Source organism: Amphiprion ocellaris, chromosome 1, assembly GCF_022539595.1.
Source record: "Amphiprion ocellaris isolate individual 3 ecotype Okinawa chromosome 1, ASM2253959v1, whole genome shotgun sequence".
Taxonomy (NCBI): Eukaryota; Metazoa; Chordata; class Actinopteri; family Pomacentridae; genus Amphiprion; species Amphiprion ocellaris.
In genome coordinates, this window is record NC_072766.1 from 4,945,640 (window position 1) to 4,965,553 (window position 19,914).

Here is a 19,914-nt window from a genome sequence, read left to right on the forward strand (position 1 = left end):
AGAGGAAAGGGCCGGTTCGCCACACAGGAAGATGCAGAAAAAAACACAGTTTGGCTCCAAATTGACAAATTTTCTTCTGGGGCACTATAAGGTGAGATTATAAAGTAGGCAACTGCCAAGAAACTTCAGGTTGCAGATGCACCAAAATGGGGCCCTGTGTTACCTGCATGTCAGTTAGTGGTACAAAACTGTATGAAGTTTATTTTTATTTTTAGCAGTTTGCACCACTGACATTCAGTTTTTCATTAACCATTAGACCCTGTCTTGCAGAAGACTTTAGTGTTCACATTTCACGCTTCTTCCCTACTGCCATCACCCTAATAAACAGCTGAGCCATTGCACCACACCTGTACAATATGCAATATACCAATGGATATGGACGGTACTTTTTGCACTAAGAACAGCATTCTCTGCTTTTTGCTCTGTATCATCATCTAACCTTTATCATTTTTGCACTACTGTGCTTATATATTCCTTTCTTTCTTGTAAATATCTCTATATACTGTGTTCTATTTATTTTCACTGCTACTTTTCCCCCCTGTTCTTCTTCCTATAGTTTATTATTATTATCATTATCATTATTATTATTATTATTATTATTATTATTATTATTATTATTATTATTATTATTATTATTATTATTATTATCTTTCCTTATTCTGAGGGTGACACCAACAGCCGAAACCCAAATTGCTTGTATGTTGTGGCCATTAAAGCTGGTTCTGATATTTTGTAGTTGTTTTAATCATTGAAAGGGTCCAAAAACAAATAGATGCAAAGAAGTTAATCCAGCAGGGGAAAAAATCCAAAAACTAACTGTTATTTATGCATTTACTAATTTGTTTGCTGGCATTCTTTTAAAATTCCAAATATTGAACTTTAGATGTCATCCTCTGAAATGTATTTGTTTGATTGATTTTTAAAATTTGTGTTTGTTTATTCATTCATTCATTTTTTTCATGTATTTATTTATTGATTTTGAGCTATAACCTTTTAAACTCTATTTTCATTTTTTTATCATCATCATTATTATTATTATTATTATTATTATTATTATTATTATTATTATTATTATTATTATTATTATTATTATTATTATTATTATTATTATTTAGGACATTTTATATTTCAATCTTTATTTTTTATTTATTTTTAAGATGGATCGTGGCCTATTCACACTCACAGCGACATGTGATCTTTTCAAGGAGACAAGCAGAGGAAGGCAGCAGACACTGGAAGTGGGTTTAATTTAATTTGTGCCTCAGTCAACAGGCCCGGGTTTAGCCGTGGCCTCCCCATTTAAATTACTTTCAAATCATAAAAGCGAAGGGAACGAGGCTTGGGAAGAGGGGAAAAGGTCGAGAAAAAAAGAGGCAGAAAGCTGCACTGATTTCTTTGGAGCAAATTACCTTCATATCAGGAGACAGGCTGTAATCTGCCTGATAGAGAGCTGAGGGAAGAGAGACACTGAGCCAGAGAGGAGGAGAGAGAGGAGGAATGGGCGGATCTGCTGGAGCTCCTGGAGGTCAACTAGAAGCTCTCTGCACAAGCAGTGGCCAAATACAAATCATGGGGTCTTCAAAAGAAGCGGTGGATTCCTATCAGCAGAAGGGATCTCAATCTCCCAAGATAATATGCGTTTTGTTTTTGGGTTTTGCAGCTTGTAGACTGGAGTAATGTCACATCTACAGCAAAGACAGACGCCCTGGTTGTTTTTAAAGGTCTTAAACTGCTGCTGAAGAACTTAAAATGATCAAACCCGAATGTATTTCATGTAATACCTCAGAAACCTGTAAAATATCCGAACCTGGGTAGCTGCAATTTTTGCGTAAAAATACCCCAAACTCTTAGATTTCTAACTTACATTTCACATTTTCATCCTAAGCTTAATATTGCAGTGTTTGATAAGCAAATAATGAATAAATAAAAGGTTCAGAAATCTGTTTTCCTGCAAGAATTATAATCAGCATTTACTAAATAAACACCATTTGAAGATAAGTACAACTAAATGCGCTTTTATTTTCAGATAAATGTGTTTATTGGGTGTTGACTGGGTTAAAATCAATATTTTGTTAAGATCTATGATTGAAATGCTGCCTTATATATAAAATAATGTCGACAGGAGTTCAGTTTAATCACCGTCAAGACAAAAATTCTCAATTGAAGATGTTTAGAGTGAAAGAATCAGACAGGAGACGCTGTCTAAATTCATATTTTAACCAATTTCTCACAATTAAATTCGGTTTTATTTAATTGTTGCATGTTGTTTCTACAAGTTTTTGTTTTTGTTACATTTGAAAAAAGAGAAAAATTAAAGCTGATGCACCTCCGTTTCCCATGTCTTTAAGCGACATTAGTTGGCATTAAGCAAGAGGCCAATTAACTTATAGCCTCTTCTGCCAAGTCATTACACTTTTATACGGTTTGTGTGCAATTCTTGATCGTAAAATTTAATGGCACTGGTATGGCCTTGGTATGAGAATGGGTCGAGTGATTAATATCACCGATTTAAATACTGGTCACCATATTTTATTAACATCCTCCAATCAGAGGCATCCAATAACATTACTGCTGAAAAACAGCCAGTGTTTTGGTGCTGGAGGTGTTTGAGGATGCCTGAAGCTCTAATAATGAACTAATCAAAGCTGGGTGTATAATTCTTGCTTGATGCAGGTAGCTGAGTGCGATGAGCTGGCAGTAAGATAGATACTGAAAATACAATTGTCCAATCTTCTAATGTACCTCCGCACTTTGATGCAGTTGAAGGTGTTTGCAGGCGGGACAAGGGTTGGACATTACCTCACTCTGAGCGCTTTCTGGGGGGGAGAAACGAGCGAGTAATTAGCTGATTAGAGGCCCGTCAGAGCAGCTCAGGCTTCAGCCAATCCCAGCTCACAGCGGCCTTCAGGGGTGGAGGAGGACGGCTGATGGAGAGAGACGCACACCTTCGTGGTTTGTGATGGTGCAGAGTGACATGTATGAGGAGAATGTAAAGAAAGTGGCGCAGGAATGCACACGCCAACGATAGTAATTTAGAAACTGCTAGAAAAAAGTATATATTTTCTAGATATAACAGTCGTTAATAGAAGTTGGTAATGTGTCAGTGCTTCTTTTCGAACCGCACATGATCATTTCCAGGTCGGTTTTTAACGAAAAACTTAAGGAAAACATATGAGTTTGTAACCGAAGAGGCTCCGCTGTCTGCGCTCTGACGCACGGCACAGGTGCGCACCGGCCACGCGTTCATTCCTTCACGACTCTGCAGTGTCGCGCCTTTGGGTGAAGCCACCGTCATGGAGAAATCAAAAAACTTCAGAATTGACGCCCTGCTCGCAGACGAGACCCACCGGGGCGGCCGGGACCTGTCCCCGGGTCTGAGCAGCGACAGCCCCGCGGGCAGCCCGGTCTCCTGCCGCCGTGCGGACACCCCGTCTCCGCGGGCCGTTCAACTCCAGACCGGACTAATCCCCAAACCGAGTGTCCTGAATCTCACCCATCCGGGACTCGCTTCGCTGCCTCAGGGGGCGATTCCCGGCATGTACCCTGCGCCCATGTACCCGCTATCTGCGCTGGGTGGGCAGCACCCCGCGTTCGCCTACACCGGTTTTACGCAGCTAACGCAGACCTACCCGGAGCACCTGAAGGCGGCTGCCATGGCTGGATCTCTGCCCCTGGAGCACTGGATCCGCGCCGGGATCATGATGCCACGACTGCCAGATTACAGCTGTAAGTATGATAAAATATATGTATTTTATATGTGCAAAATATACGAAGTTCAAATGTCATACTGAAAGAATTTACAACAAAAACACAGATATTCTCCATATCATTATTATTATTGTTATTGTTATTGTTATTATTATTATATACGCGACTTAATTGATTACATGTTTATGGGTCTTTGTTTATTTATTGCTTATTTGTTTTCTTTATGTTTTTCCGGGAATAACCAAAGAAATATCACTGATTTAATATTCAAATGACATATCTAACTAACAAATCTTACTATATAATTATCTTCGAATATGTTTCAGAGTTTTAGAATAAAAAATATTTATGAAAATCGGACCCAAACAGCCACTGTCTGTATATTCTTCATTCTTTTATGTCTCTCCTAAATCAAGCCACCATAATTTACAACGCGTTTTTTCCGAGCAATGCTTTGTGCCATATTTTAATCAAGGTGAAGTCTCAGATCTACATACTGGTTGTAGTTTGTCTCCTCGCTAACAGCCATGCATCGTCCCTTCCAGTCCACCGGCCTCGGATTTACTGCTTATCTCTGTGTCATATTTTAATTTTGGCCCATTTATTTCTCTATAAACGCCAACCCGATGAAAATTGTCTTTGTGTGACGAAGAAACTATAAACAAACACCTAAAACGTTCTGTAGTTCATCAATAAAATCCCAAAAGCCTTCATTGAATTTTCATTAAGTTAATGGCATGCCTGTGTTTTTATGGCCTCTGCGTCCGCTTCTGCCGTGTCCCCCCAGTCAACAATAAACTGGAGTAAAGCTATTATAGTTAATGATGGCCACAGAGTGCCGGCATATGTGCGCCTGTTCCCTCCCACAACATTACATTGAACTTCTCATGTCCTTGGATTTCTATAAATAAGACTTGTAGCAGTCCAGGCTTGTTTAGGACTTTAAATGAATCCAAATGTTACAAAAAAATGCCATAAACCCAAACCTCCTCCATGAACCTATAGATCCATGAAGCTCTTTAGGCTGCTATCCGATAGGAAGCAAGTTGTCATGAAATAACTAAGAAACAGACTGATAATTCTGCTTTTCCGCCTCCAGCTGGCCCTCAGTCTGGCCTGTTGGGGAAATGCCGGAGGCCCCGCACCGCCTTCACCAGCCAGCAGCTCCTGGAGCTGGAGAACCAGTTCAAACTGAACAAATACCTCTCCAGACCCAAACGATTTGAAGTGGCCACCTCGCTCATGCTGACGGAGACACAGGTAAGATGGAGATGGGTCCTGAGACAGTGCAGCTCCTCTTAATATAATGTTTAATCCACGTTTAACTGACCTGAAAGACACTTTTCTCAAGTGTCATCTCTGACACTGGCTGCAGCAGCTCTCATTCACTATCAACAGAGTGTATTCATGTGATTGAACTGCATTTTAACAAGCTTTGGTGAGCAACTCCCAGAAACTCCAGACATTTTAGCCTTTTTATGCCTTTTATTTAACCCAGAAAGCCTCTCTTGAATGAGTGTTTTTGCCAATACGCAGCAATAACATAAAAATACAAGACAAATAACTGAAAATATCCCTCAAAATCACCATGAAAAAAGAGTAGGTTATAAAATTGCAAACATATCTAATACAGTCATGTAAAAACTTTGAATAAAACAAACCAATAGAAGTATAAAACCTTGGAAATAACAAGGACAAATGCATCAAATAACCATGAAATTACAATACAGTGCCTTTGCGTGGGGTTGAAAACAACAAATTTGTTCAACAAATTTTGAGTGACATGCAGAAATATAGTTTTGTGTATGATTTTAACAAACAGGATTCATAATGTTGCTTCATTATTGTGCATATCTGCAACTATTTTGCATGTGTGTATTGTTAAATCATCTCCATATATTTATATGTGTAAGATTCTAATGGTTTGTGCTTTTGTTTCCATTATATGTTCCTTCATGAATCTGCTAGTGTTAATGAATTAGAACATAGGAAACAGCACAAACCAAAGAATTCTTATATTGTATTGCTTTTGTTGATGCCTCAGGTAGACAGTGCATGAGCAGTCATCCGAAAAGATCCTTATTTTATGCATTATTATTATTTACTCTCTGAGTTGTGTAGTTGTGAAGTTCTGCATTTTTATTTGAGGCAGATTTGACTCAGCTAATAAAAAAGAGAAGAGGATGTAACTTCCGAGACTGAGAAACATGGAGAGAAACTATTTAGAAATTAAAAATTACTGTCAGTTTTTAGAATTAAATTGTGCTCAATAGCTAAAATGACAACAGCAATAGCAAAATATGTTTAAGATAAGATAAGATAATCATTTATTGCTTCCCACGTCAGGGGAAATTTCCATTCTTACAGCAACAACGTCTTTCACAGCAGCACTAAACATATGTATAGTAAAAATCATAATAATAATATGTACAGTATATGCAAAAATGAAAATGAACCAATACAGTATTACTACACTATAAACGACAGCAACATAAAGTAGAATAAATGTAACTGTAAAAGTGTATAAAATAGTTGTGCAGATTTGATGATGGTTTGAGATGATGACCTGGTACAAGTCCAGTTTATGTGAACATCAGTCAGTGATGCAGATGTTGTGAAGTCTTACAGCAGAAGGAATGAATGACCTGCGGGAGGGAGGATGTCTCAGTCTGCTGCTTAAAGCCCCCACAGCCACATGCAGTGGGTGAGAGGGATTTCCATCTGGATGGACAAACTCTGGACTATATTCTTCCTAAATGTGACATTTTCTTTCTTCTGCCATTTCTCTGCAGGTCAAGATCTGGTTCCAAAATCGTAGGATGAAGTGGAAACGCAGCCGGAAGGCGAAGGAGCAGGCAACGGCCTCCAGCCAGTCTGAGACGGAGCGACTACGCAGCGGAGGAAAAACAGCCACCGACAAATCGGAGAGCAGACGAGCCACGACTCCGGACGACAGAGGGATGGATCTGGGCTTGGAGGATGGAGAGGAGGAGGAAGAAGAGGAGGAGGACGAGGAGGAAGAAGAAGAGGAGGAAGCCCAGCACGGTTTTCCAGTTGCTATGGGCAACAGAGTTGGGATGCCGCGATCCACGGACTTCTTGAAGCACAGCAACGATGTGGGCTACAATCCCCACAGCCCTTTCTCTGATGATGAGCTGGAGGGAGTGCAAGTGGGCGGAGGGGACAGGAAGATTGGAGCAGGACTGTGAAAAAAAACACCCAGAGAACACTGATTTCCTGAGTGTTCCAGAGACATCCCACCAGGAAAGTGTTTGTGGTCACTAGAGAAGGCAGTTTCCAAACCTACAGATCTTTGTCTGGTTTGTTCTGTGAATGTTTTTCCCATCTGGACATTTGTTGGGATCACTAATAAGCAGACACAAACACAGCAGGGGTGTCAAACTCATCTTAGTTCAGGTTCCACATTCAGCCCAATTTGATCTCAAATGAGCCGGACCAGTAAAATCACAGCCTAATAACCTATAAATAATAATAACTTAAAATATTTCCCTTTGTTTTAGTGAAGAAAAGTACATCCTAAAAATATTCATATTTATGGAACTATCTTTTTACTAAACATTATGAACAACTTGAAATTTCTGAAGAAAAATTAATTCAATTTCAAAAACATTATGCCTCAGTTTATCATTTACACATTACAACTTACAGATCACAACCTACACATTTAGTCACAGTCAACATTTAGTCTGGAACTGAATGATATAGTATTTTTCTTTTTTAAAAAAAGACATTAAACAACAGAAACAAGACAAAATATTGCAAAAGTGATACACAAAATGACAACAGTGAGAAACAAAATTGCAACAATGAGACAAAAAATTTACAAGGTGACAAAAAAATGAACAAATGAGATAAAAATGGCAAAAGCGTGAAACAAAACAGCAAAAACACAAAACAATGAATAAAGCAAAACACAAAATGACAACCATGAGACAAAAAAACACAAGCGAGACAAAAAGAAAACACAAAATGACAAAAATGAGAAACAAAACGACTAAAACGTGAGACAAACAATTAAAGTCAGATGACAAAAAACAACAAAAACAAGACAAGACAAAAGAACAGTGGGCAATATCATATTTTAATTTATCATCAAAGCAACTTGTCATGGTCTACATTTTTTTAAATTTATAGTTTTACAAATTTACACATTGCAGTTAATGTCTTCTCTGTGATTTTCACCCTTTACAAAGTCGTCCTGCGGGACGAATTGGACCCTCTGGAGGGCCAGTTTTGGCCCACAGGCCGCCTGTTTGACACCCCTGACTTACAGGATTGTGACACATATGATGTTTAAACTATCTGTGAATAAAATCATCTCTGTACTGTGCATTTTGTAGCATGCTGAAAAAAGAAATAAAAAGATGCTCACTTCCTCCCTGAATTTAGCTGTTTTCACGAGTATCTTGCCGTCACCTTCTGCTAACCTTGTGTTTGCTCCATCTGCTGACAGCTCCAGCTCCACCCAGCGAACACACATTTCCACAAATGAAGGATGTGAAGTGAACCGTCATGATCTTAGACAGCTTTAGGATGAACGCTGCATCACAAAGTTAACCGAGCTGTGTGGTGTTGTTGCTGAATAAAAGCAAAGAAGCATCTACTCTTCTGGATGTTTTCAGGCCAGTACTTTGCAGAACATCTCATTTATTGCATTTACTTTTGTGCATTTTATGTGAATACTGATGTCTTTTTTTGTTGTTGTTCTCAATAATGTTTCTGAACTTATTCTTACATGTAAATGAATTAATTTATTTGAATGATTGCAAAGATGAATCACACGTGTATTTATCTCAAATTTGTTTGTGGTGTAATTGTGAAATAAAAAAATGACAACAAAGAAGAAAACTAAATGAGTTTTTTGATCAGCATTCCTATTTAGTATGTCGCATTAAAGCCTAATTCACAAGAAAAAATCATGGAAAGACGAAATTAAAAACTAGCATTTCATGTTACTTTTTTCATTATCTTAAAAAACAGAAAATTTAATTTACAAATAAAAGAAATCGCTGGTTGTAACATGTGCATACTTCATTAAGGCCTCAGTTGAACCAAAGGTCAAAAGGTTAGATCACCTTGTGGTTCAGAAAACAAACCTGGGCTCCTTTAACAACTCAATAAGGATCTGAAATTGAAGCTAGCTGCTGACAATAAAGCACTGAAGCTAAAAGTTTACAGTAGTACAGGAATCTGTGAAAGACAATAAAACACGGAAGACCTAGAAAAGTTTCAGCTAAAGCTGCACATCCGCAAAGCAAACCATCTACAGTGTAAAAAAAAAAAGCATTTAACATTTAATGTGTGTATTTTTAGCAATGACATACATGCAGAACTTACACTTACAGCTGCAGTTACAGCAATTCGACATGAAAAATGCAAAAAGTCGCCACATTACTAGTTAGAAATATTACAGCATGTTTCCATTATCAGCACGACTGAAAACTGGTTTTCATTTTGAGGAAAAAAAAAAGCAAAATTTTCTCCTTATCACTTACGGTGATTCAGAGTTATATACACTAACAATCAAAAGTTTGGAGACACGTTCATATTCAAATGAATAAGAAAGTGTCTCCAAACTTTTGACTGGTAGTGTGAACTGTTTTAGAGTTTACAGATTTTTACTGTCATGGCTTGACAATTTTTCACCATAAAATTTACAAACATGTTTTACAGTGTATATAAGAGCAAAAGATGCTGCAGGAAGGTTGAGTTGTTCCACTGCATAGCTTAAATGCACAAAACAGGGTCTATATGGAAGAGTTAAGATATATAGTCATTCTGTAAACAAAGTGCTGTGGACTGATAAAGTACAAATTTAACTCTTGGCCAGAATCACCAAAGGAGCAGCATTTGAACATGCTGTGTGTTCCTAAAAGCCTAAAAATATTTCAGATCTGGAGGGAGAAGTTGAGGAAAAAAATCCTAAATCACAAATGGAGAGACTTAAGTGAGACTACATATGCAGGCAAGTTGTGACATCTGCAGTAACTGCAGGGTTTTAGCTTCATGAAGTAGAAAATCTGTACAAAAACTAACAATCCCCGGCCGTGCATGGCTCTCTGAAGCTGTTCTAATGAAGAGAAGTGCTTTGAGCTAGATGCTAAAGTCACCCTGCTAACATGCTGACATTTAGCAGGTATAAAATGTACCATATTCACCAGTGTGTTAGCATGTTCTAATGAGCTCTGAACACAAAGCACTGCAGAGGCTGAACGGGATGTAATTTGTTTTGCTGTAATATGGTCATAAATAAGAAACTGAGCTGAATTAAGAGTCAAGAAATCACAAACAAGATTACAATTCATCCTGAAGGGAGCATGAACCAAAGTTTATGAGAATAGCTGCTGAGATGTTTCGTGTGGACCAAAGTTGTGAGCATCACTGCAGAACTTTGAGAGTTAAGAAAGAAGCACCACAAACGTATTTGGAAATCCCACTTATGGGAAAACAGTCCACGGTTTTATTAACAGGCCTAATTAATAGAATAAAAATGGTTTGTGTGTGTTAACATCTCCGTCGACTCCTCCCTATTAGTAAGGGGCTGTAAGGAGTCTCTGGAAGTGAAGCAAAGCACAAGTAATTCTCAGTTTGAATTTATGACAGGGGCTCTCAGATATTAATTACTTGGTGGGGTTTACTGATAGCCAAATAATTAAGTTAATGAATAGGAAGTAAAGCAATCAAAAGCCTGATGGTGAGTGGTCACACAGGCCCATTTTAATTTCCAAGAGCAGCGGCGTGATGAGTGTGTGCAGCTGCAGCGGGGCGTTTTATTGGCCCCCATGTAAGGGCTGTGATTGAGGAGCATATTGGAGGACATGCAGTGCACCGTCATTTAGCCCCCTCTCAGACCACAGTCACATATTTATATAGTGATTAAATGCAGTCTTAACTGGCTGGACAGACTCTGGTTCCAGTGATCTGCAGCGCCTTTAAACGCTGATGGGACTTTTAGTGAACACTTTGTTGTGGCTACAGGCAAAAAGCTGAAGCTGAGGAGAGTTTCAAGTTAATATATATTCAGATTGTCTTCTTTTCCAGAAATGATTTCTTTTCTTTTTGCAATAAAGAAAGACTCGCTAAACAGTTGATGTCCAAATCTTATCATGGATGTTAGAAACTGACTGTCAATTCACAGTAAGATAAGATTTACAGATTTAGATATTTCTAATGGGTTGTCTATGCTTGATTTCTGACATTTTACAATTAAACAGATACAAAACAAGAATAATATGACAATATACTTTTTCATGCACATCTTAAGCTTTTTATAAAAGCCTTTTATGAGGCATCCATACTGCATTAGAAGACATTTAGCAGTTGATTGGTCTGTTATCGGTAGGTTTGAGCAAATACAAGGATTTTGCTATGCACCTTTGGTAGTTTAATACAACTGTTTTCCTACTGCCTGTCAAAGTCACTTTAAATCACTTGAATTTACTTTAAATCATGGTGCCTTAAAATGTGTAAATATTGTATATTGAATTTTAATTACACTTAGTATTTCTATAGATTTTGAAATTAGACGTGTTTGTTATAGTATTGTACAACAAATTTTTCAGAGTATATACTAACTAACTTTAATGTTAGTGCTACTAACCTTAGTGTCTTGTCTTCTTTTTGTTTTTTATGTTGTTGTATGTAAGCTGCTGAACACTTGGATTTCCCTTGGGATTAATGAAGTATCTATCTATCTATCTATCTATCTATCTATCTATCTATCTATCTATCTATCTATCTATCTATCTATCTATCTATCTATCTATCTATCTATCTATCTATCTATCTATCTATCTATCTATCTATCTATCTATCTATCTATCTATCTATCTTTAAATTGCAGACTAATTGTTACATTAGATTCATATTTTGCTAAATCATCACCATATATTTGTGTTATATTTTATGATTTTTGCATCCTGAAGTCAGATCAAGTTAATTTGTGCACAACAACAAAGATATTTCCAATATGTCTTGTGTGTTTTAGTTGGATGGCAGCCACCAAACACTGTGTTTCCCTAGTATTGATCTAACAAGGTCTCAATGTCTGTGTGTAGCCATCACAGCAGTTTGAGACAAGAGATAAATATTGTCAGGTGAGCTGTTAGTGCCCTACAGACACACCATAAGAGGGTCAATATATAATTGCAGGACTTTTTGAAACATAGTTAACAGGTATCATAGTTGACATTTTTGCTGTTTTCAGGACTAAATCAACATGGCCGCCTATAACCAAACACCACATGGCATTTTTACAGAAAGATTCTTCTAAATATTATATAGACAATTGAGGAAAACTGAAATTGAAAGTTATTTCTAAAGATATTGTAGTAAACCTGTTGACATGCCATAAATCCACACTTGACTCACACACTACTTTATATTAAATGAGTCAGAAAGCCTTGGAGTCTGGCCAGTCTTTTCTTCAGGAGGAAATGACATCACGTGGAGCAGGTCATGTGATCTGGAATTAACACACTTCCTTGAGAGGTGTTTTTGTAATGGGGAACTTAGTTGAAAGTGATTTCTGGGACACGGATGCAATTTGTTATTTTCCATTTAATATATTGCTAAAAAAGAAATATCTGTCATGATTATCTCAACTTAATAAAAGTTTTGAATAATCTCATTTTATTATTGTTTAGCTAATTAGAAGGTGGTTGTTATTAAATTTAGACGTTTATTTAGTTGATATTTTAGTGATATCCAGTCATTTTTTATTAATAAATGATTGTTTCAATTATAAATAATTACGGAATTTGTGAAGACATGATCATAAAGAACATAAAAACATCAGATTTTTTTTTTTTTTTTACTTTTAATAAAAATGTATTCAAGTTATATCCCATGGACTTCAAAAATCCCTCGATTATATATTGACCCAATACATTTTCATCTCTATTGCCTCAATATTGGGTCACAGTTTTAAAATATTTGATGGATGTTATGGCACCATGTTGGGCACAGCAATGAAAATACAGCAATAATGTGATGTATCACTAAAAAATGTCTTTAAATCTTTGTTTAAATAAGGAACAAATCTGTGTCAGAGCAGCAAAAGGAAGATGAAACGAAGATCCACATGACGTTCTGTTTTTATGGGAGTGACAGCTGCAGCTTTAAGCAAGCCTGTCACTAATTGGCAGCATTAATGAACCTGCAGGGTGCACCACATGAACCCCAGCGGTTCACTCCAATAACTCCACGGAGGGAGAACTTTTTCGCCTTGATTTAATAGGAGCGAATAGAATACATAACGAGCTCGAAGAGTGAAACCTCGATCAAACTGCAACTTTTAATTTGGCTGATGAAAAATCATGCCAATCGATAGGAGCTCATTTAGTTGTGTGACTTGTCAGCTGCATGACGGATGCCATTTGGCTCGTTTTTTATGACAAAGGCCCCTCTGACACAGTACAAAAATCACAGCTAATTGATAAGGCAGCGGAGCAATATATGGAGGTCATTGATTCCGTTTCTCTTCTAATTTAATCTGAATACACCAGTCATGTTGATTAAAAAATCCCCGCGTAAATTATTGCTGATAATGCTGTCAGTTTCCTGCGACAAAAAGTGCTGACGGCCCTCCTGCCTCTTTGTTTTTTTGAACCAATAACGCGCAGAGAGCTTGTGTCTTTCTATAAAAACGCTTCACTGTCCATTGAATCACTCAAGTCACCCCTGAGATGTCAGACCGGCCCCTGCAACACAGAGCGGTTACCAGAAAGGCCCATTTTCATAGTTAGACAAATAAATCGGCCTCTTTTTGCTTTGTTGGATGATAAATCAGGGGCCCCTTAAAATATTTACACCCTGTAGTTTAATCAATCAGCAAAATGTCGTGCTCATTACGTAAATATGAACAGATTGTGCGATCTTTTAACGTAATCACACGTACTGCTGCAGGTTTCCAAGGGCCCTGTCCTGTCACTTAACTAATGGACAAGTAAGGCAGTGAGCGACGGGGCCCCATAAATTCACATCTGTCCGACTTAAAACGCTGTTCCAAAGCATGAAAAGGCGCAGGTTTTTTGCCAGTTAAGTTTATTGAAAAGGCGTGAATTCATGAGCGTCATTTATTGTGGCAGGAAATGTTACAGGTGTTTTACCAATTATAGTGAGAATATAGGCTCTTCTTTGGTGTCCAGTGTAACCTTCAATTCATGCTGATTGGAAGAAAGAAAGAAAGAAAGAAAAAGATGTAAACTGCATGAAACAAAAGAAAACTCTCCGGTCTGGGTCGCTTTATTAAAGGGGGCCAAAATATAATTGAGGGATTTTTGAAGTTCATGGCATATATATTTTGTATATATTTTTATTAAAAGTTAAAAAAAAAGTTTTTATGTTCGTTATGATCATGTCTTTACAAATTCATAACCATCCGAATAAAAAAATATAATTATAAAATAAAAATTATACTTGGCCATGTTGATTTTAGGCCTGAAATCTGCAGAAATGTCAACTTATGTCAACTATGTTACAAAAAGTCCTGCAAAAACCCAAGAGTTAAATCAGTTTTTGTCAGAATTTTTTTTTAATGCAGAAAAAGAAAGTGCTGAAGACCTGACATATTTACAGAAATGTTTGATTTATGGGGTTTTATGATAACAGTTAATAATAATGCAGCATATTATCAGATAGGCCTCATCATTTGAAGGACAATATTCACTTTTTCACTTCGTAATTGGGAGTAAAATGTGTCAATATCAACTTTATCTGAGCAGCTCTGCACACTAATTTCACTCATCCTTCTGCCATTGAACTTTATCATCATAACCTTTAAAGAAAACATAAAGATCCAAAATGTTAAACTATTATCTTGCACCAGAAACATTCTGGATGGAAAAAACAGACATTTATTGAGCAGGTGTGTGAACAAACGCGGTTTATTTGTGCCCTCTTGTGGCCAAACCAAAGAAGACACTTCACCTGAACACATATTTGTTATTTTTGCAGCAGAGTTGAACTGTGAAGCTTCAAACACACAAACAAAAACACAGACAAATGGATGTATTGTGAAATTCTGGAATATTCCTGCAGCTTTTATCAGCTTCTGACTTTTTATGAAACTTCCTCTAATGTAAATGACCCAAAAAATTACTTATTTTTTGGTACAGTGCAGCGAAAGGCCATTTGGAATCCTGTTGCAGGTATGAATGCAAATCTTTGAGTTCACTGAGGGTCAAAAGTGCATCCACAGCTTTACTGTTGAACAGAAATGTTTAACAAGTCCTAACCCCAGGTTTATCCTAATTTAAATGGAGATAACTGGAGTTTGTATTTTGTGAGTTGTATTTTCATATTTTGTAGTCAGTTTATATTGAATAAAATGTAGGAAGTGAGACCAAACTTGGTGGAATTTACCCCTATCGTCATTTAATCTTGCAATAAGCTCTTCAAAAGAGGCTGTATCTGTCATTAACTTCAGCCAGTCTGTAAAACTGGGTCTTACTTGACTCTTTCAGCGTCTTAGAATAATTCTTACTGCAGTGATAAACCCAGCTAGTGCCAGGGCAGACTCTGCTGTAGATACCCCTGGTGGTAGCAGAGATCTGTCTCCAATTAGACATAACTGTGGAGACTCTGGTAATGGTGTGGTTAACCACTCTCCAATGCTTTAAATGACTTGTTGCCAAAAAGGGAAGGCCAGAGGATAATCCCATAAAAGAAGAAGACAGCAATCTGTGGCATTCATACATTTCCAACATATATTGTCCCTCATTAATCCCATCTTATGAAGCTTAACTGGTGTGTAGTAGTACCTGTGTATAGCCTTATAATCATTGTTATTTTTGTCATTATTATTGTTATTATGCCTTACCTTTGCTTTGCTCTATGCCAGGGGTGTGAAACATGTGGCCCGCAGGCCAAGAGCGGGTCTGTCAGAAGGTCAAATCTGGCCCGACGGATGAAAGTGCAGAAATTACAAAGACATGAACTGCAGATTGTAAGTTTGTAAAATTATAAATTCAAAATAATTTCTAGACCCCGAAAAGTTGTTTTGATCATCAAGTAAAATATGATATTGCTCATTGTTCGTTTTGTGTCTCAGTTTTTGTAATATTTTGTCTTGCTTTTGTTGTTTTTTGTCTTTTTTTGTCTGACTTTTGTCGTTTATTTCATGTTTTTGTCATTTTGTGTTTCCTTTTTGTCTCACTTGCGGTTTTTGTCTTATTTTTTGTCATTTTGTGTTTTGCTTTAATCGTTGTTTTGTTTCTCGTTTTTGTCATTTTGTGTCTCGTTTTTGTCATTTTACGTCTCATTTTTGTAGTATTTTGTCTTGTTTTTGTTGTTTTGTCTTTTTAAAAATAAAATACTATCATTCAGTTCCAGATACCTGTGTGCGTGTGTGTGTGTGCATGTGTAGTTGTGTGCATATATGTATATATGGAGGGAGGGAGGGATGGGTTTTCTTGTTTTTAATATTTTTAAATGTTGTAAAGCACTTTTGTTGCATTTTAACTGTATTAAAAGTGCGATATAAATAAGGTTTGATTGAAGTTTGACCTGTGACCACTGTTCCCTCTAAGCTGCGCGCGTGCGCAATTGCGCCCTGCTGACACGGTCTCCGCGCACAGAAAATCTGCTGCGCACAAAAAAAAAAGTCCAACCTAAATTGTAAATAAAATAAACACGTAACAATTCATTCTGTGCTATTTTTCAATGTGAGTCAGTGAGTGATCAGTGACTGGCTGCTGCAGCCAATGATGCGATTCACATACGTATTTACCATAGACTGTATATAATGGTATTTACGCAGCTAATCTACGTCAGACGTCCTTATGTGCAGCTACCGTTGTTCTCATAGATATGAATGAGTAGATAGGACACGCCCCTTTGAGCTGCGTGCTACTGCGAGGCTAAGCTAGTGGGGGCAAAGTTTCAGTGCATTCCGTTGATGTAGACAGCGTGAAAACGGAAACAACAAGTATGCCGGCTCACTGTGCTGCATACAGTTAGACACTACGTCGTACGATTGAGACAAGGAAACTTGGAATGACTTTTCATAGGTAAGAATAGTTTTTGGCCCTTTTTTCATTATGAAATCTTGTTGAGAGCTTCTAGTCTATGAGAACTAACTAGTTAGCCACTAGCAAAACGCTAAGGCGAGCTAGCAGCTTGACAACCAAATACCAGACGATTAATAGTAGCTGTAGTATAGTTGTACAAGCAGTAGTAGTAATACTAAAAGTACAAGCAGCAGTAGTAGTATAAACAGCTGTTAGAGTCGTAGAAGTAGTATCAGCATTTGTAATAGTATTCCAAGTTGTAGTAGCAGTGCCAGTATCAGCAGCAGTTAATGTACTACTAGTACTAGTCACATTGCTATTACTACCACCAATACTACCAATAGTAGTTATAAAGCCTAACTCATGTATATCCAGATTACCATCTATGTTCTTCCTCCAAACCCATTTTATGATTGGGATTACAGGCAATTCTTTAGGACTGCTCTCAAATAATTGAAATGTTACTAAACAAGGTTATACTTATCAAATTAAATAGCTGTGGTCTACAGTATATTGGCGAATTCGGTTCTTTGTACTTAATTTATTAGCAGGATTTCTTTTTAATATGTTGTGTACAGACTTATTTACTTGTCTGTCTACTTTTCTTACTCCATGTAGGTTTCCCAGAGACTATGGGTTGAGGAGGAATTGGAAGTTTGTCGGCTTAGACCTGGTGTCATTCCATCAGTGTTAAACTTCCCGGCTCATCTTGGAAGAGTACGTGCCAGAAAGACCACGACCAATCAGCCTTGAGATCTTAGGCAGCGTCTCCCTGAGGTGGGTGTCGACGGTGTTCACAGTCAGGTCTGTGGTAATCCCGTCAAAAAACAAAACAGAAAAAAATCTAGATTATAAATCAACATGTAACCAAAGCACTCTGTGTATAACGCTATAGTATAGGATGTAGTTCAGAAAATGTCAAAGTATAGTATGCTTTACTCAAGAATAACATAGTATGGCCTGTAGTTCATAGTACAGCATGTTGGCAAGAAAAAAACCCAAAACATAGATTATTATGTGGTTCAAAAAGCGCAAAATGATAGGATGTTGCCTAAAATTGTCATGTATGATATGTGGTTCAAAAAATGTCATAGTGCAGTATATTGTCAAAATAGTATGTAATTCAAGAAAACATCAGCGTATAATGTCATCTAAAAAATGCCATAGAATAATAATTTCATTGCACAAGTAAAAGTATAGTAACTTTTAAAACTGTTCGAATTCTTATATGTTGTTAAAAAAACAAAAAAACAAAAACAAAAAAAGTCACAGTAATATGTCAATTAAAAAAGCCTATAGTATAGCGTGTCGCCCAACAAACATCATAGTGTAGCATGTCGCTCTAAAAATGTCACAGTATAGCCTTTAGTCCACAGCTGTCAGTAGGTGAGGAGCAACACAAAAACAGTCCAAACGCTGGTTTCCAGAGGGTTAGATGAGAATTTATTTGAAAGAGTAAGTTTACAACAACACAACATGTGAGGGGGTTAAAAACAAATGGGTGTTAGTAAAATAAAATAAATCAACAGAACTAAAATTGAACTTCATGTTGACATTGATGGGCATTCCAACCAGGAACAAAGTAAAAGATAATCAATACGAAAAAAAACTCTTTCTGTTCACCTCTTAAAACCCAAAAACACACCGCAGTAGCACCCTAAACTAAAACGACCAATGGGTTCCCTGTTTTCCTTTCTGAACAATTCAAAGGTCCCTCTCTATCTCCCCACACATCCACCAACCACTGGAACACATCTCCAAAGTTCTGCTGGACCAGCTCAGCTTCCCTTCAGAAGAAGTGCTGCCACCTGCCAGATGAAGGAGCCTTTTGAGAGGCAGCTGGCATCGTGATTGGACTGTACTTTGGTCTGTTCCAATCCAGCTTCAGCTCCAGAGACGGCAGGCGGGACGAGTCAACGGAGGCCTGGTGGACGAAGGCATGCAGCTGAGTACAATCCAGAAAACAACAGAGGAGGAGTGCAGGGCCAGAACAACCAGAGTAGCATCGTATGTCTCTTAGAAAACATCATAGTATAGCCTTTGCTATGAAAAAACACCATCATATACATCGTATATTGTACAAATAACAAGTCAAAGGAAAGAGACATACATTGTAGAATTGTAGTAATTGTGGGCTGACTGATTTACTGATTGTCAGTATTTTATTTTTTACTGATTTACGGTAATAAATAAATTTAAAAATGGTGCTACTTTGGCTCTGAACCTTTATCTACCTGTGGTCGCTCTGTCTTCTGGAGTGATTTGATTGGTTATACGTCACGAATAAAACTCCTTTAACTTAACATCTGTAAACAAAACAAAAACGTATCAACAAAGTTTTCTGTTAGAGTTTGTGTTCTTCTAAGTTTAACTCCAAGATTTTAAATACTTTCATTTACTGCAAATGAATATCTACTCCAAATGTCTCACTAATAATCATTATCAGCCTTAAAAACCCACAAAACACCCCTCTATACTCGACCACACTTAGTACAGTTCCCTCTTCTATAAATCTGCTTGGAATCGTCCACTTCCTGTTTGTCAAAGTGGCTTTCTACCTGGACAGGTTTTGTTGGAGCTCATGCAGCAAACATTTTGGGTAACTGCACTTTAATATGGATGATGACACTGAATTAGAGTCTGTTTTAATGAGACTGAGTTAAGATGTGTAGCTCTGTCATTAAATAGGAAATTATTTCTCTGAATTCACAGAGAAAAGTCTGAAATGTTTGCTAGGTTAGCATCCCACATGTTCTTTGGCTCAGCTAAAGCTAACTCTCTCCAATTTCTGGATCTCTTGAGTTGCTTGTTGTTAAAATATCTTGCTAGAGGTGCTGAAGCTCAGAAAGTCTGAGATGTTTGTTCAAAATAAGCTCATTCTCAAGTCTTATCTAAACTGTCTTCTTTTGTTTGAACTTTCCCTAAACTTAGGAGTTAATGACAGAGCAGCACATCCAGACTCAGTCTCATTTATGTTGAGATTAATCTTCAGTGTCATTCATTGATGTTAAAGTGCAGTTTTTCAAATGTTTGTTGCACATGCTCCCGACCAAACCAGTCCAGGTGGAAGACAACGTGAAGAGAAAGCTCCAGAGGATGAATATCACACATTTACGTTGGAAATAAATGTCCTTTAATTAGACATTGTCATGCAAAAGTTGGATTTCCCTTTAAT

The 19,914-nt window shown here is 37.3% G+C and overlaps 1 protein-coding gene and 1 long non-coding RNA gene across 3 annotated transcripts; both read left to right on the top strand.

Annotated features, from left to right (window-relative positions):
* The first annotated feature begins 2,787 nt into the window (after positions 1 to 2,787).
* On the top strand, positions 2,788 to 8,113 carry mnx2b (motor neuron and pancreas homeobox 2b). The gene is made up of 3 exons (XM_023264698.3): positions 2,788 to 3,726; positions 4,808 to 4,968; positions 6,501 to 8,113. Exons 1-3 carry the CDS (start codon positions 3,294 to 3,296, stop codon positions 6,915 to 6,917), a joined length of 1,011 nt encoding a protein of 336 aa, XP_023120466.2. The 5' UTR covers positions 2,788 to 3,293; the 3' UTR covers positions 6,918 to 8,113.
* Positions 8,114 to 16,342: 8,229 nt separating this feature from the next.
* On the top strand, positions 16,343 to 18,944 carry LOC129349502 (uncharacterized). 2 transcript variants are annotated; one of them, XR_008602536.1, is made up of 3 exons: positions 16,343 to 16,739; positions 17,358 to 17,516; positions 18,450 to 18,944. It is a non-coding gene; the product is annotated as an uncharacterized LOC129349502 (long non-coding RNA). The 2 variants fall into 2 exon arrangements; XR_008602532.1 differs by lacking the exon at positions 16,343 to 16,739 and having other exon boundaries at positions 16,765 to 17,516.
* The last annotated feature ends 970 nt before the right edge of the window (positions 18,945 to 19,914 follow it).

Bases quoted from the DNA above. Each gene is read 5' to 3' on its own strand.
- mnx2b (XM_023264698.3), top strand. From the start codon at position 3,294: ATGGAGAAATCAAAAAACTTCAGAATTGACGCCCTGCTCGCAGACGAG. The intron at 3,727-4,807 runs GTAAGTATGATA...TTCCGCCTCCAG, and splicing joins ACGACTGCCAGATTACAGCT to CTGGCCCTCAGTCTGGCCTG. The intron at 4,969-6,500 runs GTAAGATGGAGA...ATTTCTCTGCAG, and splicing joins TCATGCTGACGGAGACACAG to GTCAAGATCTGGTTCCAAAA.